Source organism: Chionomys nivalis, chromosome 4 (assembly GCF_950005125.1).
Source record: "Chionomys nivalis chromosome 4, mChiNiv1.1, whole genome shotgun sequence".
NCBI classification, from domain to species: Eukaryota; Metazoa; Chordata; class Mammalia; order Rodentia; family Cricetidae; genus Chionomys; species Chionomys nivalis.
In genome coordinates, this window is record NC_080089.1 from 74,439,427 (window position 1) to 74,459,628 (window position 20,202).

The window sequence follows — 20,202 nt, forward strand, 5'->3', positions numbered from 1 at the left end:
GGCGGACCCGGGGAGGCGTTCGGGGTCACGGAGGCCACTGCTGCACCCGCCCTCTCGGCCAGCCCCCGCGTCGGCTCTCAATCTCCCGCTTTGCGTTTCTCTCCCGGCTGCATCCCGACGAAGATGGCAACCGATGGGCTGCACGAGAACGAGACGCTGGCGTCGCTGAAGAGCGAGGCCGAGAGCCTCAAGGGCAAGCTGGAGGAGGAGCGGGCAAAGCTGCATGACGTGGAACGTGAGTGCGAACTGGGGGTGAAAGGGAAGCTCTCGAGACCTTCCGAGGGGCTGGCGGACCCGCGTGGGACCTGTTCCACCGCCCGGGGTGGGAGGATGCTGAGCCCCTCCCAGGGGGCGGGTGGAGAGGCAGCAAGCAGGTGTACCGGGGCGGGACCGCTTTACTGTTCCTCGTTGGGACTCTGCCCCCACCCCGCCGCCCCCGTTAGGTCTCTTCTCCGCGCTCCGTTTTCGTGTCTCCCTTGTCCGTGGGGGTAGGGAGCCTGACGGCGGAGGGAAGCGAGACGCTCCCTGCATCCACCCGTTCAGCTTGCAGCAGGCCCTTCAGAAGCGTTTGATGGATGCCGCGGTTGATATAAAAGGGCCAGCACGGTGTAAATAAACTTGCCAGCGTGCCCGCATCCCGGTTCATAATAGGGCTGGGACTCTGGGTTAGAGGAGGGTCCCCCTTCTCAGGGAGGGGTGGTCCTCCGCAGAGTTCAGAATGGGCATAGTGGTCTTACCCGCTCACCCCCCTTTGCTGAGCAAGGCTTGCCAGCATCCCCCCAACACACACACACACACGCGCGCACACACACACACACACACACATACACTTATGTGCGGTGTCCCCACCTTCCTAATTGGTCACAGACTTAAGTTCTATTTGGAGAAAGGAACTGGGGTTCAGTATGGGAGCTTTACTTGCTGGAAGAACAGAACTCTGGTTGTGTCTTCTAGGGGCCTTATTAGAAGGGGAGCACGCCCCTGTAAGGTTTTGAAATGTGTCCAGATGTAGTAAGTTAAACTGTGAGTTGTTTTTCTGGTAACAAGATCAGGTCCGGTGTAACTGCTTGGAGCTTTGAGGGACCCAGGCCTTCCACACCTTCGTTTGTGCCATTTACCCAGCCACTCCCAGATGACTGCAACTGCACCAGACTTTGTCTCCGTATCCAAAGCAGGAAGAAAGGAAGTGTGAACCCCAGGCTCTTTACCTTCTTAGGGAGAAAGCAAAAGTTTTCCCAGCATTCCTCTCCTCCCGAGATTTCTATTTGTACTTCATTGGCCAGAACTAGGCCATGTGGCCCCTGCCAGGGAGTCTGGAGAAAAGGGAGTCAGGCTAAGCGCGTTGCCACTCCAAAGTTGAGGAGAAGTGGGGAGTAAGTATGAGCGGCCTGGCACGGCTCTCGTCCTTCCCTTTCCTGAGCCTGTGTGCTGCAGATGATGGTGATGTTGTCTCAAGCTTGGTATAATGCCTCAGACTCCTCCGTTTGACACCTGAGGAAATGGAGACACTGCTTAGCCCTGAGGCTTGAGTGTTCTTTTTGAAGTCCCTTGTGACATGAGCCCTCACTCTAGCACAGCCCTGCTCCCCACCCAGGGGAATCTTGTCTTGCATCCTCTCTGTCTCTGACTTAGTGTCTCTGACCATAGTCTCTCCAGGATCCTCAGGAGCCCTGGCTCTCGCCTGGACTCCTCGGACTCCTCAGCCCTGGCCTGTCTTTCAGCCCTTCCCTGCCATCAGCACAGATATCTCTATCAACTTCCGAAAGTCTTGCTAAGAGACCCTGACTCTGTCTGGCCCTCCTGCCTCCTCCTCAGCCCTGGGTGGCTCCATGCCTCCCCCACTTCCTCCTGCTGCTGAACCCCTGAAGCTGACTCTGTGGCCAGGGGCTAAGTCACCCTGCAGTGTCTTCAGGCTGCTCTCTACCCTGGCAATTGTCAGGTCTCCAATCCTCTTCCTCCCCGACAAAAAATAAAAGGTAGGGAGCTGGTCCCTGAGATTATAGACCCAACCCCCATGCACACCTGACCCCTCCTGCCTGGGGTCAGCTTCTTCCCATCCCTAGTCTTAGGGTCCCCCCACCTCATCTTTACTTTTTCCTCCATCTTTGCCCCCTGCCTCTCTGCCAACATTCTCTCCCCCCTCCTTACACGCGCGTGCACACGCACACACACATACAGACACACACACACACATACACACACACTTTTCCTTCACTCACACAGTTTGCCAGCCCCTGGTGTGTCAGGCTCTGCTTGATTGGACCGTAGAGATGCTGCAGTGAACAAGAATGTTCCCTCTGAGGGCTTTGGTTCAGAGTCAGGTACTCAATGGATAAAATAAGTGCTGGGTTAGATGTGTGCTCTGGACAGAAGGGAGTGAGGGAGTGAGAATGAGCTGTGGGGGTGCTCAAAAATCCCCCAGAACCTGTGGCCCAGGGACTGTGGCCCAGCATGGCTCCTAGAAAAGACCTTTGAAAACAGATTCCTTACCTGGATAAAGGACAGACTGTCGTGCGCAAGGAGTTTGAAACAAAACAATAAAGCAAGGATTTGTGTGGCGGGGCGGGTGTCTTTGCCGTAGTGAGCCTAAGCTAAGGCAGGGTAGTATGTGTGCTGTGCTGAGGGAAGCCAGGCCTGTCTGGAGAGGTAGGGTAGTATGTCTGCTGTGCTGAGGGAAGCCAGGCCCTGTCTGGAGAGGCAGGGTAGTATGTCTGCTGTGCTGAGGGAAGCCAGGCCTGTCTGGAGAGGCAGGGTAGTATGTCTGCTGTGCTGAGCGGAAGCTGGGCCCTGTCTGGAGAGGTAGGGTAGTATGTCTGCTGTGCTGAGGGAAGCCGGGCCTGTCTGGAGAGGCAGGGTAGTATGTCTGCTGTGCTGAGGGAAGCCGGGCCTGTCTGGAGAGGTAGGGTAGTATGTCTGCTGTGCTGAGGGAAGCCAGGCCCTGTCTGGAGAGGTAGGGTAGTATGTCTGCTGTGCTGAGGGAAGCCGGGCCTGTCTGGAGAGGCGTACACAGGGCCAGAGTTAGAGGTGGGGTTGCAGTGGAGAAGCTCTTGGGGTCTGGAGGGACACAGTGAGGTCTTGGGTGCTGTGTGTGCGCGCATACATGCGTGCATGTATGTGTGTATGTGTATACATCTATGTGTAGATGCCTGAGGTCAGCCTCAGATCCTTGTTCCTGTCCATTTTGCTTTTGTAGACTAGACTGGTCAGTGATGTCCAAAGATCCTCTTGTCTCTGCCTCCCCAGCACTGGGATGGCAAGCACGAGCCGCGATGCCAACTTTATTTACTCTCAAGTCCTGATACACGTGCCATCTCCCCAGGCCTAGGACATGAGCTTTCAAAAAGCCCAAGTGAACTGAACCACTGGCGTGTTTGTTTTTTTATATTTTTAGGTAACTTTTCAAATTTTTAATTGTGCATGTCCACTCCCACAGAACCAAGAAAGCTGCAAGGTATTGTTTAAGTCAGATTTCCTTTAAAGCCTCCAGTGGGGCCAGTGAGATGACCCAACAGGTTTTGGCCAAGTCTGAGTACCCTAGCTGTATCCCTAGGGCCATGTGGTTGAAGGAGAGACTGATTCCTGCAAGTAGTCCTCTGAGGTCCACATACGACACATGCACACACATACGATATGACACACGCACATATGATAGGACACACGCACATACAATAGGACACATGCACACACATACGATATGACGCATGCACACACATACGATACCACACACACAATGTGACACACGCACACACATACGATATGACACATACACACATATGATATGACACATGCACACACATATGATACGACACACACAATGTGACACACGCACACACATACGATATGACATACACACACATACGATGTGACACATGTACACACATACGATACAACACACACACAATGTGACACGCACACAATACAATATGACACATGCACACACATATGATACGACACACACGCGATGTGACACATGATATGACACATGCACACACACGATATGACACACGCACACATATATGACACACACACATACGATACGACACATGCACGCACATACGATATGACACACACACATATGATATGACACATGCACACACACGATATGACACACGCACACATATATGACACATGCACACACATACGATATGACACACGCACACACATACGATATGACACACGCACACTCATATGATACGACACATGCACACACATACGATAAGTAAACAAATTGCTGAAGTTTTAAAAGAAATTTAAAGATGAATGAAAAAATCAATCCTGAGCTACAGCTAGCTCAGTTGGTGAAGGGCTTGCCTAGAATGCACAAGGCCCCAGGTTCTATTCTCTACACCACATAAACCAGGCATGCAGGCCTGTAATCTACACTTGGGGGGGTTAGGCAAAGGATCAGAAGGTTAGGGTTATCCTCAGCTACAAAGTGAGTTTGAGGCCAGCCTGGGCTGCAAAAGACTCTGTTCAAAAACAAACAGATATATAAATAAATATATTTAAGTCCGTGTTGCAGACAGAGATGAGAAGTCTGGAAGGGAATGAGCAGCTCCTGAATCGGAATCTGACCTCAGCCCCGTAGCTTTAACACTCAGACCAGTGTCTTAAAACTTCATTCCCAGCCAGATCCTCGGCCAGCATGATGTGCCCGAAGTAGCCCAAATGGCTTGTGTACCTGCCTCAGTTGCGCAGCCAGGAGCTCCTACCGCCCTAGCCTCCTGTAGGTTCTTCTCCCTGAAGCCCCACCCTACCCCATCTGCCGATACCGAGGGTGCCCTTGCGTCAGTTTACAGTCATACAGCTGTGGCTGCACAGACTTCCACGGTCTGATAGCTGTTAGCTCGGGCTCAGAAGTCTCAATGGGTCAGTGGCTTCAGAGGCTCTGGGAGAGCCATTCCCCACATGCAGAGGTCATTGTGGTCCTCACCTTACAGCTTATGTTCTTGGTGTCTAGAGGCCGTTCCGTGGCTCAGAGGCCACTTTCTTCTGACCACTGCTTCCAGCACCGTCCTCTCTGGCTCACTCTGCTGTCTCCCATGAAAAGGACCCTTGGGGTTACACTGAGTCCACCCAGATCACAGTCCCATCTCAAAATCTTTAACATCCTCACAGATGCAAAGGCCCCTTGCCTCATAAGGTGATGTCTTCATGGTTTATAAGGCTGTGAGCCTCATCAGGAGCCATGGATTCGGCCCGCCAGCAGCCCTTAGATCAAGGAGAATCCCCTTCTCCAGCCTCAGGCCCCAGATTCAAAGAACGCTCTTCTACCTTCCATTCGAGATGTGAACGCATCTGAGTCCCAAGAGGGCAGAGGGGTCACCTCAGGCTGGCATCGCCAGAGCTGCTGGAGGGCAGCCAGGGAAGGTTTCAGGTACAGGTCTCTCCTCTCCACGTCTCACTGTGTTCTAGACAGCAGAGATGCTTTTTGTTTTTTTTTTTGTTTTTTTTTTGGTTTTTCGATACAGGGTTTCTCTGTGGTTTTGGAGCCTGTCCCGGAACTAGCTCTTGTAGACCAGGCTGGTCTCGAACTCACAGAGATCCACCTGCCTCTGCCTCCCAAGTGCTGGGATTAAAGGCGTGCGCCACCACCGCCCGGCAGAGATGCTTTTTGTTAAAGTAGCAAAATGGTAAAGACCAAGTACTGGTCAGTAGGTTCTCCATGGTCTAGTCAGTGCAGAATGCCTATAGAAATGTATGTGCTCTCGAGGGCTCTGGGATGCGGAGAGGCTTCACTTTAGACCCATCCCTCATGTGACGGATTGATTAGGGGTGGCATCAAGACAAGAGGAGGAAGGTGGACACAACTCAACAATGGGGTCCCAGAATTAGAGCGAGGAACCATCCAGAAAGCAGGCTGGCAGTGGGAAGTACTGGCAGGTCACAGCATCCTGGACTGAGGGCACTTTATCCAGAGTTCCAGCTCCTTAACTGCGAAAGCAAATTTATGGAATTTTTTCAATGCACAAATCCAGGTTCCATTTGGGTTAATCACAGGGTTTACCAGCCAGGACAGCTGACTTTTCTGTCCGCTGTACGTGGGCTTTTGTGGAAGGTTTTACTCTCACGCTGTAGTTGGAAGCCTGCACTAATCTGATCTTGTGGCTCCCAGGGAGATCCAGGCAAAACTGTACTAGAGACATACCTGAAGCAAGTGTGTCAGTAGCTTAGCATGTTCTGAGGAAATACAGCCCCAGGACCCAGGCGGAGAGAAAGCTGCTGTCCCTGCAGATGGCCTCCTCCTGCCTACTGCCTGCCCCGCCCTCTGAAGAGAGAGCAGAAAGCCAAGCTGTCCTCCATTTCCTGCCCTCTTCCTCTGCTGTGCGGTTATAGCTAATGGGTCCCCACAGTCCCCACACTCACTGGGGGGCAGTTAGATAAAGCAGAGGAGGAGAGGCTTTGTGACCCCCACTTGTAGGCTCCTCTTCGCCATACGTCGTGGATTGCTTCTAGATTTATAGTTTTGTAAGCACTCTTGAGATTGTATTAAATGCATTGCGACACATTTCATATTCATCCCAATAGTTCCTCCTGTTACAACAGGAGCTGTTTTGGGGAGAGAGCTGAGAGACAGGCTCTCATGTATCTCATCCTGGTCTCTAACTACGCTAGGTAACAGGATGACCTTGAACTTCTGGTTCTCCTGCCTTCGCCTCCCACAGGCCAGGATTCCAGGTGTGCACAGCCAGTTAGTCAGTGTCACTGAGACCTGAAAGGTAGCCTCATCCTGATGGGGGATTAGTCTCCTAGAGCAAGAGATTATTCCCCAGTCCCAGCTAGATGACTCTAATACTTGCATTTCAGGGTGTACAGCAGAGGCTCAGGGGAGCCTGATTGCTTCCATGGAATTGAAAATGCTGTCCTTCCGTTAGCCTCCTCCACCCCTGAGATGTAAGGGAGCAGGTGTAGCTCAGTGGCCTTCCCCCTTGCTGGTGTGGCCAGCCTGGGTCCCAGCCCCCCTCCCTCGTGATTTCATCTGGAGCGCAGCACAGGGCCTGGTTCCTGAAGGAGCTGCGTCCCTGCGTGCTGCAGCATTCTGATCTGAAGTCTCGTAATGAGACAGAGGTCAAGCTAGGGCCAAACTGGCTCTTGACTAACCCTGTGACCCACTGATCTGGTTCCCATATGGGAATCCATGGTTAGGGTGTCTCCCATGCCTGAGTGTCATTGTCCTTGATTTTCCGAAGACTCACAGCCATTTTGAGTAAAGTTGATCCCCCTGTTGAAGGTGTATGCCTGTTCTCAAGGGCCAGAGTATGTGTAGAGAAAGTCCTCAGCCCCTCTGAGGTTTGGCTTCCTCACCTGCAGAACTTTAAAACTGTTCACAAGCTGTTGTACAAAGCCCCCCCGCCCAACCTCAATGCAATAAACGCGGGATATTGTTCACATATACCAAAAGTCTTGGTGTGGTGGCACGTGTCTGAGGAAGAGAGAAAGGAAGGAGGGGAGGGTGGAGGGAGGGAGGTTCCTATCTGTCTTTCCCTTATCCCAGTTCTCATGCCTCCTTTAAATTCAGGAGCTAATGGCATTACCTTTGACAGCCTGTCAGTAAATAGTTGTATAGCATCCTTTGGCTCCCTGATCTCATATGACAACCTGTTAGTCACTGTCACACTACAGAGTGCTTGATGCCAGGGTGTTGGCCTGTCCGTTAGTTCCAGGCTATGAGCCTCCTAAGAGCCAGGACAGCCTATTCCTCTACTGAGGATTCGGCATGGTATTTAACACCCAGTAAACCACACCCATCTCCCTCTCTTGGAGTCTCCACTGCGGCTTCTGGTTCTGACAACGCTTGTCCAAATTTTCCAGCAGTTTAAGCTGTGTGGGCTCCAGCTGAGCAAGAAGGCAGTGAAGTACGCCTTGGGCACGGGTCAGGGAACAGGTTCATTTGGCTCAGCTTCTAGGCTGTTGCAAGCATATCTTAGAGGGACCGCAGGAGTGTGGTACAGCTAGTGCTCTGGTCCCTGCAGAGGGCTCTGCCTAAGAGAGGAGTCCCCTGGCCAGGTTCCTCCCATGCTGCAGCCAGGGACAGTCATAGACAGACAGATCTGTGTCACTCGATGACAGTGCACCGACAGGCTGCCGTCCGTGGGTAACAGCTGTTACGGGGTGCAGACATTACATCATTCTGCTCTCTAGGATGAGTCCCCTTGCTGCTCCTGATTACGTCACACCTTTGGGTCTTTGCTTTCCTTTGTTGAGAATGCCCATTGCGAGCCCCTTACATAGTCTCATTCTCTGAACACAGATATCACCCTAAAGCCCAGTGTGGCCTCCTGCTGTCTCTGTGCCTCATTTCTGGTTTAGCAAGGGTCCCCTTTGTTCCAGGCTTGAGTAGCTCTCGAGAGGAGCTGATAAGGGACCAATCCTTCAGGAGGAGAGATGGAAGGCAGATGGCTGTGTGTGGCTAAGACGGGTTCTTAGTCCCAGGAGGCTCAAGCAGAACACACCACTGTCTTCCTGAAGCTTACCTGCCAGCCAAATCTCCTAACCAGTTAGCATTCCTATTGTAGAAACCAGTGTGTTCATCACTTCTTTAAAAGATACGTATACCATTTCCTGGAGGAACAGTCTGTCAGGAGGCAAAGGAGAAGTCATTCCTGCTTCCAGCCCAACCTCACAAATACATATTTAGCTCATTTCCAAATTTTCTTTTATTTCCTGATATTTAATTTTTTTGTAATTCTTTAATTCAGTGCTTGCAAGATTTGGCAGATAGAGGCAGGATGGAGTGGGCTGGGAGTGAATCCGTGTGGGAAGGGAAGACGCAAAGAGAAAGGATAATTGATAGTTGGGATGTGTTAAAATTGAAGTTATGTAACGAGGGCCCTCTTTTAGTTGCTGAAACGTCTTGTTTTTTTCTCAAAGAGATCTTGAAAAACTAGGCTTCCTCTAATGCTGAAGCAAGAGAAGCTGCAATGGTATGGGAATGGGGATCGGTATAAAATATTAAACAGAACTACAGAGATGGCTCAGGGGTTAAGAGCACTGACTGCTCTTGCAGACAGAACCCAAATCAGTTCCCAGCACCCACCTGGCAGCTCACCACAATCTGTAACTCCAGGGGACATGATGCCCTCTTCTGGCCTCTGCAGGTACTGCATGCACTTGATGCACATAAATAGATGTAGGCAGACACATAAAAATAAATAAATCTTTTTAAAGAAATTAAATAGGACGTGTTCCCTACCAGTGAGGGTTTGTGTAAAATGCCTGTAAGAATTCAGAAAATTAAATCTGTTTTTTACCTTTTCCAGTATGCCTTGTGAGGACTGTGTTTGCAGGAGGCTGATGGTGTCCCGTTTGTGGAATAATTACTCAGCACTTGCTGGGGGCTTCAGCCTGAGCATTGAGATGGCATTTTGTAATGTACAAGAGCCTCTACCATTGAGGTTTTCTTTTGTTTGAGTATTTTTGCTTCATTTGCTTGTTTTGTTTGGGGACCAGGTTCTCACTATATAGCTCCAGCTAGTCTCACACTCAAAGAGATCCACCTGCCTGGGCCTTGGGGGTGGGAAGCTGGGATTACAGACATGCCCCACCATGCTGAAACATTGGGACTTCTCTGCTCTTACTTCTCAAGGGGCACTAACAGGGATCAGGCTTTCTTGGAGAAATTATTGGTTTCATGGTTGGCGTAGTGCAGGAAGCCTGAACTGGGGACCCCTAAAGATAATAAAATGTGGCAGGAAGCCACAAGAACCTGAGTGATGGGGCTTCTCCTGGGCCATGAAGACAATTTGGGCATTGGAGCACAGCACAGAAAAGCCAAGACTGTCGCTCAGAGCAGAGTCCTTTCCTGGGACACCCAAGGCTGAAGATGTGGCTTGGTGGTAGAGCGTTTGCCTGGTGCGTGCAAGGCCCTTTGCTCATTGCCAGGGTGGGGAAAAGAAGTCATAGGAACTGACCTATGACCTGGCCAATACAGTGGGACCCACAGAGGCCACGCTGCTGTCACCATCACATCATGAGGACCATGTGGGGAAAGCAGCCAGTGCGTGTGGAAGGAAGGATAGCTCAGGACAATCACCAGTCGTCAGCCAGCAGTGCATCATGGCGTCATGGCGTGGGTCCATGAGGGTGTTGTTGGAGCTGGGGGTAAAGCTCACCTGGCAGCGTGCTCGCCTCCATGGACAAGGCGCCACATAGACCAAGCAGGGGGCCATGTGTCTGTCTCCCCAGCGCTGGGGAGGGGAAGGCAGGAACATCTGAAATTCAAGGTCATCTTCAGTTATGTAGCAAATTTGAGACCAGCCTGAGTTAAGTAAGACTCTCTTTTTCATGATAGAAGGTGAAATGGTAACTGGTGGACCACCTTCACCAAATGGTCAAAGTTACCATCAACGGCAGAGGGACAGATGGTAGCAGGTGCCTCTAAAAATCTCCCTGTGGAGTTCCTGATAAGAGTCCCTGGGCAGAATCTCATCACGAGTGAGCACCAGACAGGGACCGGAGAGCCCGGGATACACTGAATGACCTGAAACTTGCCTTTGCTGCAAAGGGTGGTGTTGGGTAGCACAGCTCGGCAAGGCCTGTAGGTTAGCCAGCACTAATTCCTGATTATATATACTATACAATATATGTGATATGCAGATATATTATATACTATATATTAAATATTATAATACTATATACTATATGTAGTATATAAGATATATTATGGTTCTATAAGACGGCTCTTTGCACCCAGACGGAAGGTAAAATCACCAGAAGCGAGGCAGGGAAGATGTCCCTGAGGGACACAGTTGTCACAGCCCTGGCCTCCAGCCATAGATCAGCCTGCCCTTGCTTCCTCCTATGGAGGAGTAGCTCAACAGCCAACCACCCTGACTGCAGGAACCAGACCTTCCCTGAGCTGCACCCCTCCTTCTTCCTGCTTGCCAAAAGGCTTAGGAGCCCAGGTCCTTCCTGGCTTAACCACTAACCAACAAGAGAGTGGCCCCTTCAGCCGCCTTCCATGGAGAGGAGTCCCTGAACCCTGCCGACCTTTGTCTCCCATGGGCTTCATGGTGGGCTCTTCATCTCCTCACCGTGTCTTGGCTAGCATCAGCCACACCTCTCTAAGCTCATTGAGCTATTTCTTGGCCTCAGGAAAAGGACACAGGTCCCAGCCCTCAAGAGACTGCTTGGGGGAGGAAATCTGACCTGGTAGAGTGACGTCATGAGCAGGTTCTGTCCAGACTTTGAGGACAGTGTTGTTTAATCTTCAGCAGCCTCACACGGTCATCATTTGATCAGTGCTTGTATGGTTATTCCTGCAGCTCCCACCGTGCCCTGGACTTTGCCAGGCACAGGGACAGTTACATACAGCTTACTTCCAGGCAGCAAGGTACACAGTGTGGGGTGGTTTTGATGAAGTCAGCTTCCCTTGTGAGTAGAAAGTGGTAGAGTCTGGGGATGGATGGTTCCCTTGGTAAAGTACTTGCCTTGGAAGCACTAAGACCTGAGTTCACTACCCAGCAGCCCATAAAACTGCCTGGTGTGGTAGCATGTGCTCGTAACCCCAGTGCTAGGAAGACAGAGACAGGAGGATCTCTGGCCAGTTCACCTTCCAGGCCAAGTGAAAGACCCTGTCTCAAAGATGAAGATATTGTTCCTGAGGATGACACCTGAGGTTGTCTTCTGGCACACACACACACACCCCGAATGACAAAAATCCTCAAGTTCCAGCCTGGTTCCCAGCAAGTTGTATGAACTTGTATTAGCCAAAGAATCTGTGTAAGCCTCTGTCTCTGCCTGTTCCACAGAGACAGCAGCCTTACCCTGCTGTTTGCTCTGCCCGTCTCTCAGGGCCAAGAGGAAAGTCTACATAGTTCTCTAGAAATATCAAGTAGTCTTGCTGGTCTTGTGATGTGTGCATACAGAAATACTCTGAGAACTGTCAGGTCATAAACACAAAAGCGAGCTCGTGCTACCTCTACTCTCTAACCTTAGAAGAAAGCGTTGTAAGGTCTAAACATCAAGAAGAGGATGCTAGGGAGCCAGAGACTTTCCTGGGAGCACTGTGGCCCGGAGCCTGGCCCTGGGAAACAGAACTGATTGTGGCCTTGTCCTTGCAGTGCACCAGGTGGCTGAGCGGGTGGAAGCCCTGGGCCAGTTCGTCATGAAGACCAGAAGGACCCTCAAAGGCCACGGAAACAAAGTCCTGTGCATGGATTGGTGCAAAGACAAGCGGAGGATCGTGAGCTCCTCACAGGTACCGCACGAGGTTATCACATCCACTCGGGGTGAGACAGTATTCCGATCCCATGGCTCAGAAGGAAAGAGCCGTCCGGTCCTCTTTATGACGTTGCCTACTCTCGAAGGGATGTGAGCGAGTTAATCCTCCTGCAGCACTGAAGCCATATGTCAGTGTTGGAGCCCTTGTCTGGCAAGCACTGTGCCTTGGGGTTGATCCCCAGCACTGGACAGACAGATGCTCCGACACCCTGGGGAATGTCACTGGCTTTAAATTAGTGATGAAAGAAATCCTCTAGACTCTGTCTGACTCCTTTGATGAAGCTTTCAAGATCATTTCTCCCTAAGCATGTCACAGGGTCTCCTTTGTGAGTGAAGCCATTTTTTTTTTTTTTTCGAGACAGGGTTTCTCTGTGGTTTTGGAGCCAGTCCTGGAACTAGCTCTTGTAGACCAGGCTGGTCTCAAACTCACAGAGATCCGCCTGCCTCTGCCTCCCGAGTGCTGGGATCAAAGGCGTGCGCCACCACCGCCCGGCGAGTGAAGCCATTTTTAAAGGTCTTTCCCCACCTCAAGGGGGCCATAAATGATTGAGATCCCACTAATGGCTTTTTTCCATTATAAAAGTGTAGTTTTTTAAAACAGGGTCTCAGTATGTGGTTCCGGCTAGCCTGGAAATTGCTACATAGACCAGGATGGCCTTGAACTTAGATCCACCTGCCTCTGCCTCCTGAGCACTGGGAAGGTGTTTGCCACCACACCCCAGTGGTTTATTGATTTTTATTGTGTTTAATAATAAGAAATTTATGTAACTATTTGAAATACATAGTTTCTTGTATAGCTTGTGCAGTTTATTTTTATATCTTATATGTCCCTTGCTGCATAAACACATCACCCCAAAACTGAGATAGAAGATTCAGCTCTGAGGTGCAGCACTTGCCAGACAAGCACAAAGCCTTGGGTTCCATCCCCAGCACTGAACTAAATTACCCCCAAATGAGGCAGCCTAGCACAAGGGCATCATATGTCACAGGGTTCTGAGAGTTGAACACCTGGGCATTGCTTCTTACTCCACTGTGAGGTTGCTGAAGATGTGAGTGTGGCTACAGTTGCTGTCTGTGTGACACCTCTCAGGATGCCTTGCTCACATGGCCATTGGCAGCTGACCTCCCGTACAGCGGGTGCCCCAAGAGAGAGAAACAGAAGCAAGCAGAGCTCTTTTGTGACCTAACCTTGGAACTGGCCTTCCTTTTTTTCCTGTCATGTCATATTGGGCACATAGAATGTCTCTGATAAAATAAGGAGGGGGACTGACTCCTTCAGCTTAATAATTGTATATATAGTTTTAGGTTAGATATTGCCTTAGTTAGGTTTCTATGGCTGTGATAAAGCACTGGGACCAAAAGCTCCTTGGGGAGGATGTGGTATTCCAGTTTACCTGCTCCAATGACAGTCAGCCATGAAGGAGATGCAAGGCAGGAACTCAGGACATGGACCTGGAGGCAGGCACCGAAACAGGCTATGAAGGATCACTGTGTACTGACTTGCTCCTAAACTCGAGCCACCTCCATGCCACAGCTGCTGGCCTTGGTGGTTGTCTACTGGCATCTCCAAAACATTGGTTTGTCCACTGCAACTTGGCTGCACCTTCGCCAGTAACCTCCTCTGGGCTCTCTTCAGGGCCTGTAACACTGCTGCATGGTGGCGTGCCTTAACTTCCCTTTGTGACTCCTTCAGTCCTGGGCATGCCACTGCTGCCAAGGCTGAACTTTTCCAGTGACCTCGCTCTCCTTCAGGGTCCCAGCCTTGCCACATAGTGCCAGGCCTCGGCTGCTCTCCATGACCCTCTGTGCCTTCAAAACCAGTACCACCTGAGTGACTCTTACACATTACCAAGTTCAGCTGCCAGCGTGAGGTACAACCTTAGCTGTCTCTGGACCACAGCCTCCATGTGCCGACCCTAAGGAAACACTTCTCAGAAAGTTTTGTTTTAGTGAAGCTGGTCTCTTATTAATCGCCACCAGGCATGGTAGCATGTACCTGCAATCCCAGCACCTCAGAGATGGAGGCAGGAGGATCAGGAGTTCAAGGTCATCCTTGATTACATCAATTTAAGAGTAGCCTGGGCTATATATGACCTTGTCTCAAACAGACAAAAACTTATGAATCTATATATTCTATAGACCAGACTCAGATAGATAGATTATATATATATATATATATAGTATGTGTATGTATATAATATAATACATATATATACATACATACATATATATATATATATATATATATATATATATATCACATATATAAAGGTTTCCCCACACATCTGGATCTGGCTCACCTCTTCCAGACAAGGGTTTATCTTTCCTTAATAACCTTTTTAGGTATAAAATTGTACATGTGCTGGAGTGGAAAACATTTGTATTGCTTTTGCAGAGGACCTAGGTTCAGTTCCCATCACTCACTTCAGGTAGCTTACAGTGCTCTATAATACCAGCTCCAGGGGATGTAGCCACCTCCTTTGGCCTGTGTCGACACTACACTCATATGCACATATGCACTCTCTCTCTCTCTCTCTCTCTCTCTCTCTCTCTCTCATATACACACTCAAATACATAAGTGAAATCTTTTAAAAAGAGAGTGTGCATGCTCCAGTGACCCTCCTGCTGTGGCATCTGTCAGTCGCATGCTGGATAGGACAAGTGTTATTAGTGTGGCATGTGACGTATAGATCTAGCATGTCATGTTGCGCTTGCTTTTATTTTATACCAGTAACAAATCTATCACCCATACATATTAAAAATACCAGAGAATAGAGCTGAGTTTTGACTCCCGTTTCAATCATTACCTTAATTAAATTTTATTTACTGTTTAGTTTTTTTTTTTTTTTAGACAAGGTCTTTGTAGGCTAAACTGTCCTCATACATTCAATCCCCCTGCCTCATCCTCTCAAGTGCCCTACCCACCTTACCATTTTAGTGCCTTTTTGCCTGATCTTTTCTTATGTGAAGAAGTTGCTACTTAGCTATTTGACTTTTAAATCTTTGCAAACATACCAAGTGTGGGGGATTTCCTGTCACTCACCCGCCTCCTTTTTAAAAGACAGGGTCTCCTGTTTCCCGGGCTGGCCTCAAAATAACTGTTACCTTGGATAACCTTGAACTTCTGACCCTCCTGCCTCCCCTCCCAAGTGCTAAGATTACAGGTGTGCTCCCCCACCCCTAGTTTGTGGATCGCTGAGAACCGAACCCAAGGCTTCATACATGCCAGGCAAGCACCCCAGTGACGCAGATACACCCCAAACCCCTCGTGTGCCACTCTTACTGGAGAAGGAAGGGGAGAGAAGGCCACACGGCCCCTTCTGAGTACACTCCATGCAACCCCCTCTGCTCGATAGGGACGGGGGATGTGGGTGGAAGTGTTGCATGGAGGCTGGAAACACTGAAGATTCTGGAACAGTCTTTGGATTATCAGCAACTTTCTCCCTTTAACAAAGGAGATTATGATGATTAATGGGGTAGGAATAGGGTTTGGGGGTGGAGGTAAGTTCTCCCCAGGTATGTGGGTGCCTGGCAAGTACACCAGCTTGTGGAAGATCACAGTTTTGATGGGACTCCAGAGTGCACAGTGGGTAGGCGGTGGGAAATGGCAGGCAGTGAAATGGAGGAAACCACCGCATTGACTCCGTGTCCCTGTCTGCAGAGTGTGGGCTCTAGGTGCTGAGGCCCCTGGTGTGCAGGCTCAGAGCCCCTGTCCTATGGTGAGTGATTGACTTTCCTAATCCATCCTGTGCAAACTGTTTGACCATTTAGGCAGAAGTTGACACCTGAGCCCGGGGATCTTAAAAGGCCCAGACTATGCACTTCAGCCATAACCACTCAGCGTTATCCTGGCTTCTCCCACCAAATGTGGGGGAGAAAGGTCCTGTCAGTTTAATATCTGATTTTGCTTCTGCCCTAAGAAGTATTTCTTTGCCCGCCTCCCTGTCTCATTCACCACCTGAACTTCCAAATGGCTGAGGGATTAAAAAGTCGAGCCTGAACCAGGCACAGTGGTGCGTGCCTGTAAGCCCAGCCAGCACTCACAAAGCAGACAGATGCAACGTTCAAGGTCATCCTGAGCTACAGGTCAAGGTCAAAGCCAACCCAAGCCAAAAGAAAGAAAAAGTATCTGCCGTTTGCTTTCTCTTATTCCACCCAGACAAAAAATGTGATGCGGAGAGCCGAGCCTTCCTAGAGCTCTCTGGAAAACCCAGCCCCACTTCCTCGCTAAGTGGAAGGGTCTTGATTATCCTGGATTTCAGCTGCCTCCCTCGCTGCCCATGAGGACTCGGTGTTCCACAGACTTCTAGGCCATTGCTGGTAAGAACGCACTGGCAGGTGCCCACTCCTGAACTGTTGTTTCTTCTCTCTCCAGGATGGGAAGGTGATTGTGTGGGATTCCTTCACGACTAACAAGGTGAGGTGTCCCTCCCCACCACATCCTGGGCCTCGGGTTCCCAGCCTTACTGCCCTCTAGGACCCCTGTGAATGCCATGAAAACAGCAACTCTGCCAGCACCCCCAGCCCCACCCCCTAGAGGACCACAATCCCAGACCAGACAGGCACAGTGAGAGAAACCTGCCAATCCCCCACACTTGACCGTGTTTGCTATTTTTCTTCTGAGTGATCATGAAGAGGATCAAAATTCTGTCTTCTCTTCCATCTCTACCTCTAGCCAGAGCCCATGGCACTATAGAAATGCGCACATATAGTAAGGAGGGATGCTACATCCGGATCAGACCAACACTGTGGCGTGGGCTCCAAGGCAGGAGTGCTCTTGGCATACACACCTTAGGTTGCTCTAAGATTAGACTGTTTCCACAAAGTAAAGACCAGAACTCTAAATGCAGGCATGGATGCAGGCCGGGGCCCACAGCATTCGTACAAGATAGTGCCATATGCTAAGTGTGGGCGTCCGTATCTGTCTGGAAAGAAAGGCTTGTTTCTCACTGTAGGAAGGGAACCCGAGTGCATAGCGTACATTATTAAACGTGTTAGATGCGGTCAGCAGCTGAGGCATACCTTGGTCAAGTGAGGGCCATTTTCCAGGACAGAGTCACTAATGGTCAGGCCCCCGGCAAATGGTTTGTTCTGGATGGCAGAGTCCCCTCGTCAGTACAAAGCCCATTTTGTGAAGCCCTTGTCACCACTGCCTTGTAAACGGTGACAAGCCAGTAGAGACCCTGGTGTTTGTATTAAGACCTGTTTGGAAGTGCCTGTTACTCACTGCTGACTGTACTAATGTTTCAGGAGCACGCTGTCACCATGCCCTGCACGTGGGTGATGGCATGCGCTTACGCTCCGTCGGGATGTGCCATCGCTTGTGGGTAAGTTTTCCAATGTCCATTAGCCACAGAATACTGTTTTGCTTTGTATGGTCAAATATTCCAAAATCCAAACGATCCAAAAATATTTCTGACACAGCCTGTACTTTCCCGCTGAGACAGGCTTTCTCTGTGCAGTCCTAGCTAACCTGGAACTCATTCTCTAGAGCTGGCCAGCCTCGAACTCAGAGATCTCTGTCCTTTCTAATCATGAAAAACAATTAAATCCAGAGTGAGCAGCCCTTAGAAACAGCTGGCCAAGAGCTGTCGTGAACAACAAACAGCAGTCAGAGGTCCAGGAAGAAGGCTCAGTGGATAAAGGAATGTGAGGACCTGAGTTCAGACCCTATCACCCACATGAAAACCTGGACAGAGGCCCACAGATGGCTCAGAGAGTAACTGAGCTTGCTGTGCAAGCTGGTGGCTGAGTCCAGTCCCTGGGTCCCACTGTGGATGGAGAGAGCTGACTCCTGCAAGCGGAGCTCTGACTCCACGTGTGTGCTGTGGTACATTCCTCTCTCTCTCTCTCTCTCTCTCTCTCTCTCTCTCTCTCTCTCTCTCGCTCTCGCTCTCGCTCTCGCTCTCGCTCTCGCTCTCGCTCTCTCTCTCCCCCCCGCCCCCCTCTCTCTTTCACACACACATACACAGAACACTAATAATACTTTTTCAGTTAAAAAGTTTAGATTTATTTATTTTGTTTTGTTTGTATATTGTTTGCCTGCATGTATATGTGCACACCATGTGTGTGCCCGGTGTCCACACGGGTCAGAAGAGTGTGTTGGATCCTCTGGAACTGAAGTTACAGATGATTATGAACCAATATATGGGTGCTGAGAAATGAACCCAGGTTCTCTGTAAAAGTATCAAGTGCTCCTTTTTAAGAAATAAATAAATATCCATTTTTCTAATGGTTTTGTTGATGTTTTGCATTTGCTAGTTTCTGCTTATTTAATTTTGTTATGAATATTTATACAGTCTATAAATTGCATGCATACCTGATGCCCCCAGAGTCCAGAGGGAGCTTTGCAGCCCCTGAAATGGAGTTACAGGGTTGTGAGCTGCCATATGGTTGCTAGGATTGAACCCAGGTCCTCTGCAAGACAGCCAGTGTTCTTAACCACTGAGCCATCTTTGCAGCCATTAGGCCCTTAGCTCTTTGGCTCCTTGTTAGCTGATAGGGTACTCTTGCTAACCTCTGAGGTGTGATAAAGATGCAGTGGATGCATAAGGGATGTTCTTAGTTGGGGGAGATATAAATGTGCACCTTTATCTATGTAGAATTAAACACCATGTCTAGATAGTTCTGCGTTTGCTCCCACACACTTGTTGGTGGATCCAAAAGAATCCCCAGTTTCATATTTGTGGGTTTGTTTCCGTTTGACTATAGATTAGAAGATCTTCAGAGTCAACGCGGAGAGGTTTTAATGTAAGATGCTTCTGAAAAAAAAAAAAGTTTGCAAAGTCAGTACAAATGAGAAAGGATGCATGTCGCTTGGCCTTCCATGTCAACCTTTGGTTTCTCTGTCTTCTGTGCCAGGGGTCTGGACAATAAGTGTTCCGTGTATCCACTGACATTTGACAAAAATGAGAACATGGCTGCTAAGAAGAAGTCTGTCGCTATGCACACGAACTACCTGTCTGCCTGTAGCTTCACCAACTCGGACATGCAGGTCAGTGCTCGCATTACCCCGGGGTACCCCCTTGCAGAACACCATCTGGGAACTGCAGGGTGAGGCGTGCCCTGTATGCTGCAGGCTCTAGAGGTAGTTTCTCCTTGGTCACTGTTCTTAATAAAATCAGAAAGAGAAAAACCAGGAGAACTGGGGTAGAGTTAAACTCTGCTGATGCAGTGAGCACTCTGCTTCAGTTGCATGGAGGCCAGAGTGCAGCCTGTAACGCAGACAGCATAGCACTCCACAGCTGCTGTGCTTCAGGGCTGTGCACTGCATGCATCTCCCTGTCCATGTTTTACACTTTCATTTTTACATTTCTTTTCAGATTTATTTTATATAGATTAAGTGTTTGCCTGCTTATATGTCTGTGTACCACATGCATGCAGTGCCCACAGGGGCCAGAAGAGGGCATCAGATCCCCTGCAGGAAACCAAACACCCCACCACCCACCCACCACCACCCACCCACCACCACCACCACCCACCACCACCCATTCTCTGCAAGAGCAGCCAGTGTTCTTAATCTCTGAGCCATCTCTCCAGCCCTTACACTCTAATCTTAAAAAAATTAAAATAAGAGTTGAAGCTGGAGAAATGGCCTCATAACTAGCTAGGTATTCCAATAGATGCCTATAACTCCAGCTATGAGAGATCTGACTCCTAATTTTGACTTCTGCACTCAAAGGCACACACACACACACACACACACACACACATTTTTTCCTCCCTCACACACACACACATAATTTTTTTTTTTAAAAAAAAAAAAGCCTTTTAATAAAAAAAGGCAAGAACAAAATGTTATGGGCATCATTAAGTTCTGTACCCTGCCTTGCCACAAGCAAGGGCACAGCTCTAACACGCCAACTACATGTCTTTGGTGGGTTGTGACTGCTCTCATAGTTGAGTCAGCCATACAGACCTGCACAGCAGGCAGGAACCTGGTTTAGGACCTGGCGAGGGTCTTCAAGTGAGACCTGGTGA

General features: G+C 49.6%; 1 protein-coding gene across 1 annotated transcript in view; it reads left to right on the forward strand.

Annotated features, from left to right (window-relative positions):
* The window catches only part of Gnb5 (G protein subunit beta 5), a 32,466-nt gene continuing 12,264 nt past the window's right edge, over positions 1–20,202 (forward strand). Inside the window, exons 1-5 of the mRNA XM_057768709.1 lie at positions 1–235; positions 12,063–12,199; positions 16,598–16,639; positions 17,473–17,549; positions 19,084–19,216. Coding sequence (XP_057624692.1) covers positions 124–235; positions 12,063–12,199; positions 16,598–16,639; positions 17,473–17,549; positions 19,084–19,216 — 501 coding nt within the window. The 5' untranslated portion in view covers positions 1–123. The remainder of the gene's footprint in view (positions 236–12,062; positions 12,200–16,597; positions 16,640–17,472; positions 17,550–19,083; positions 19,217–20,202) is intronic.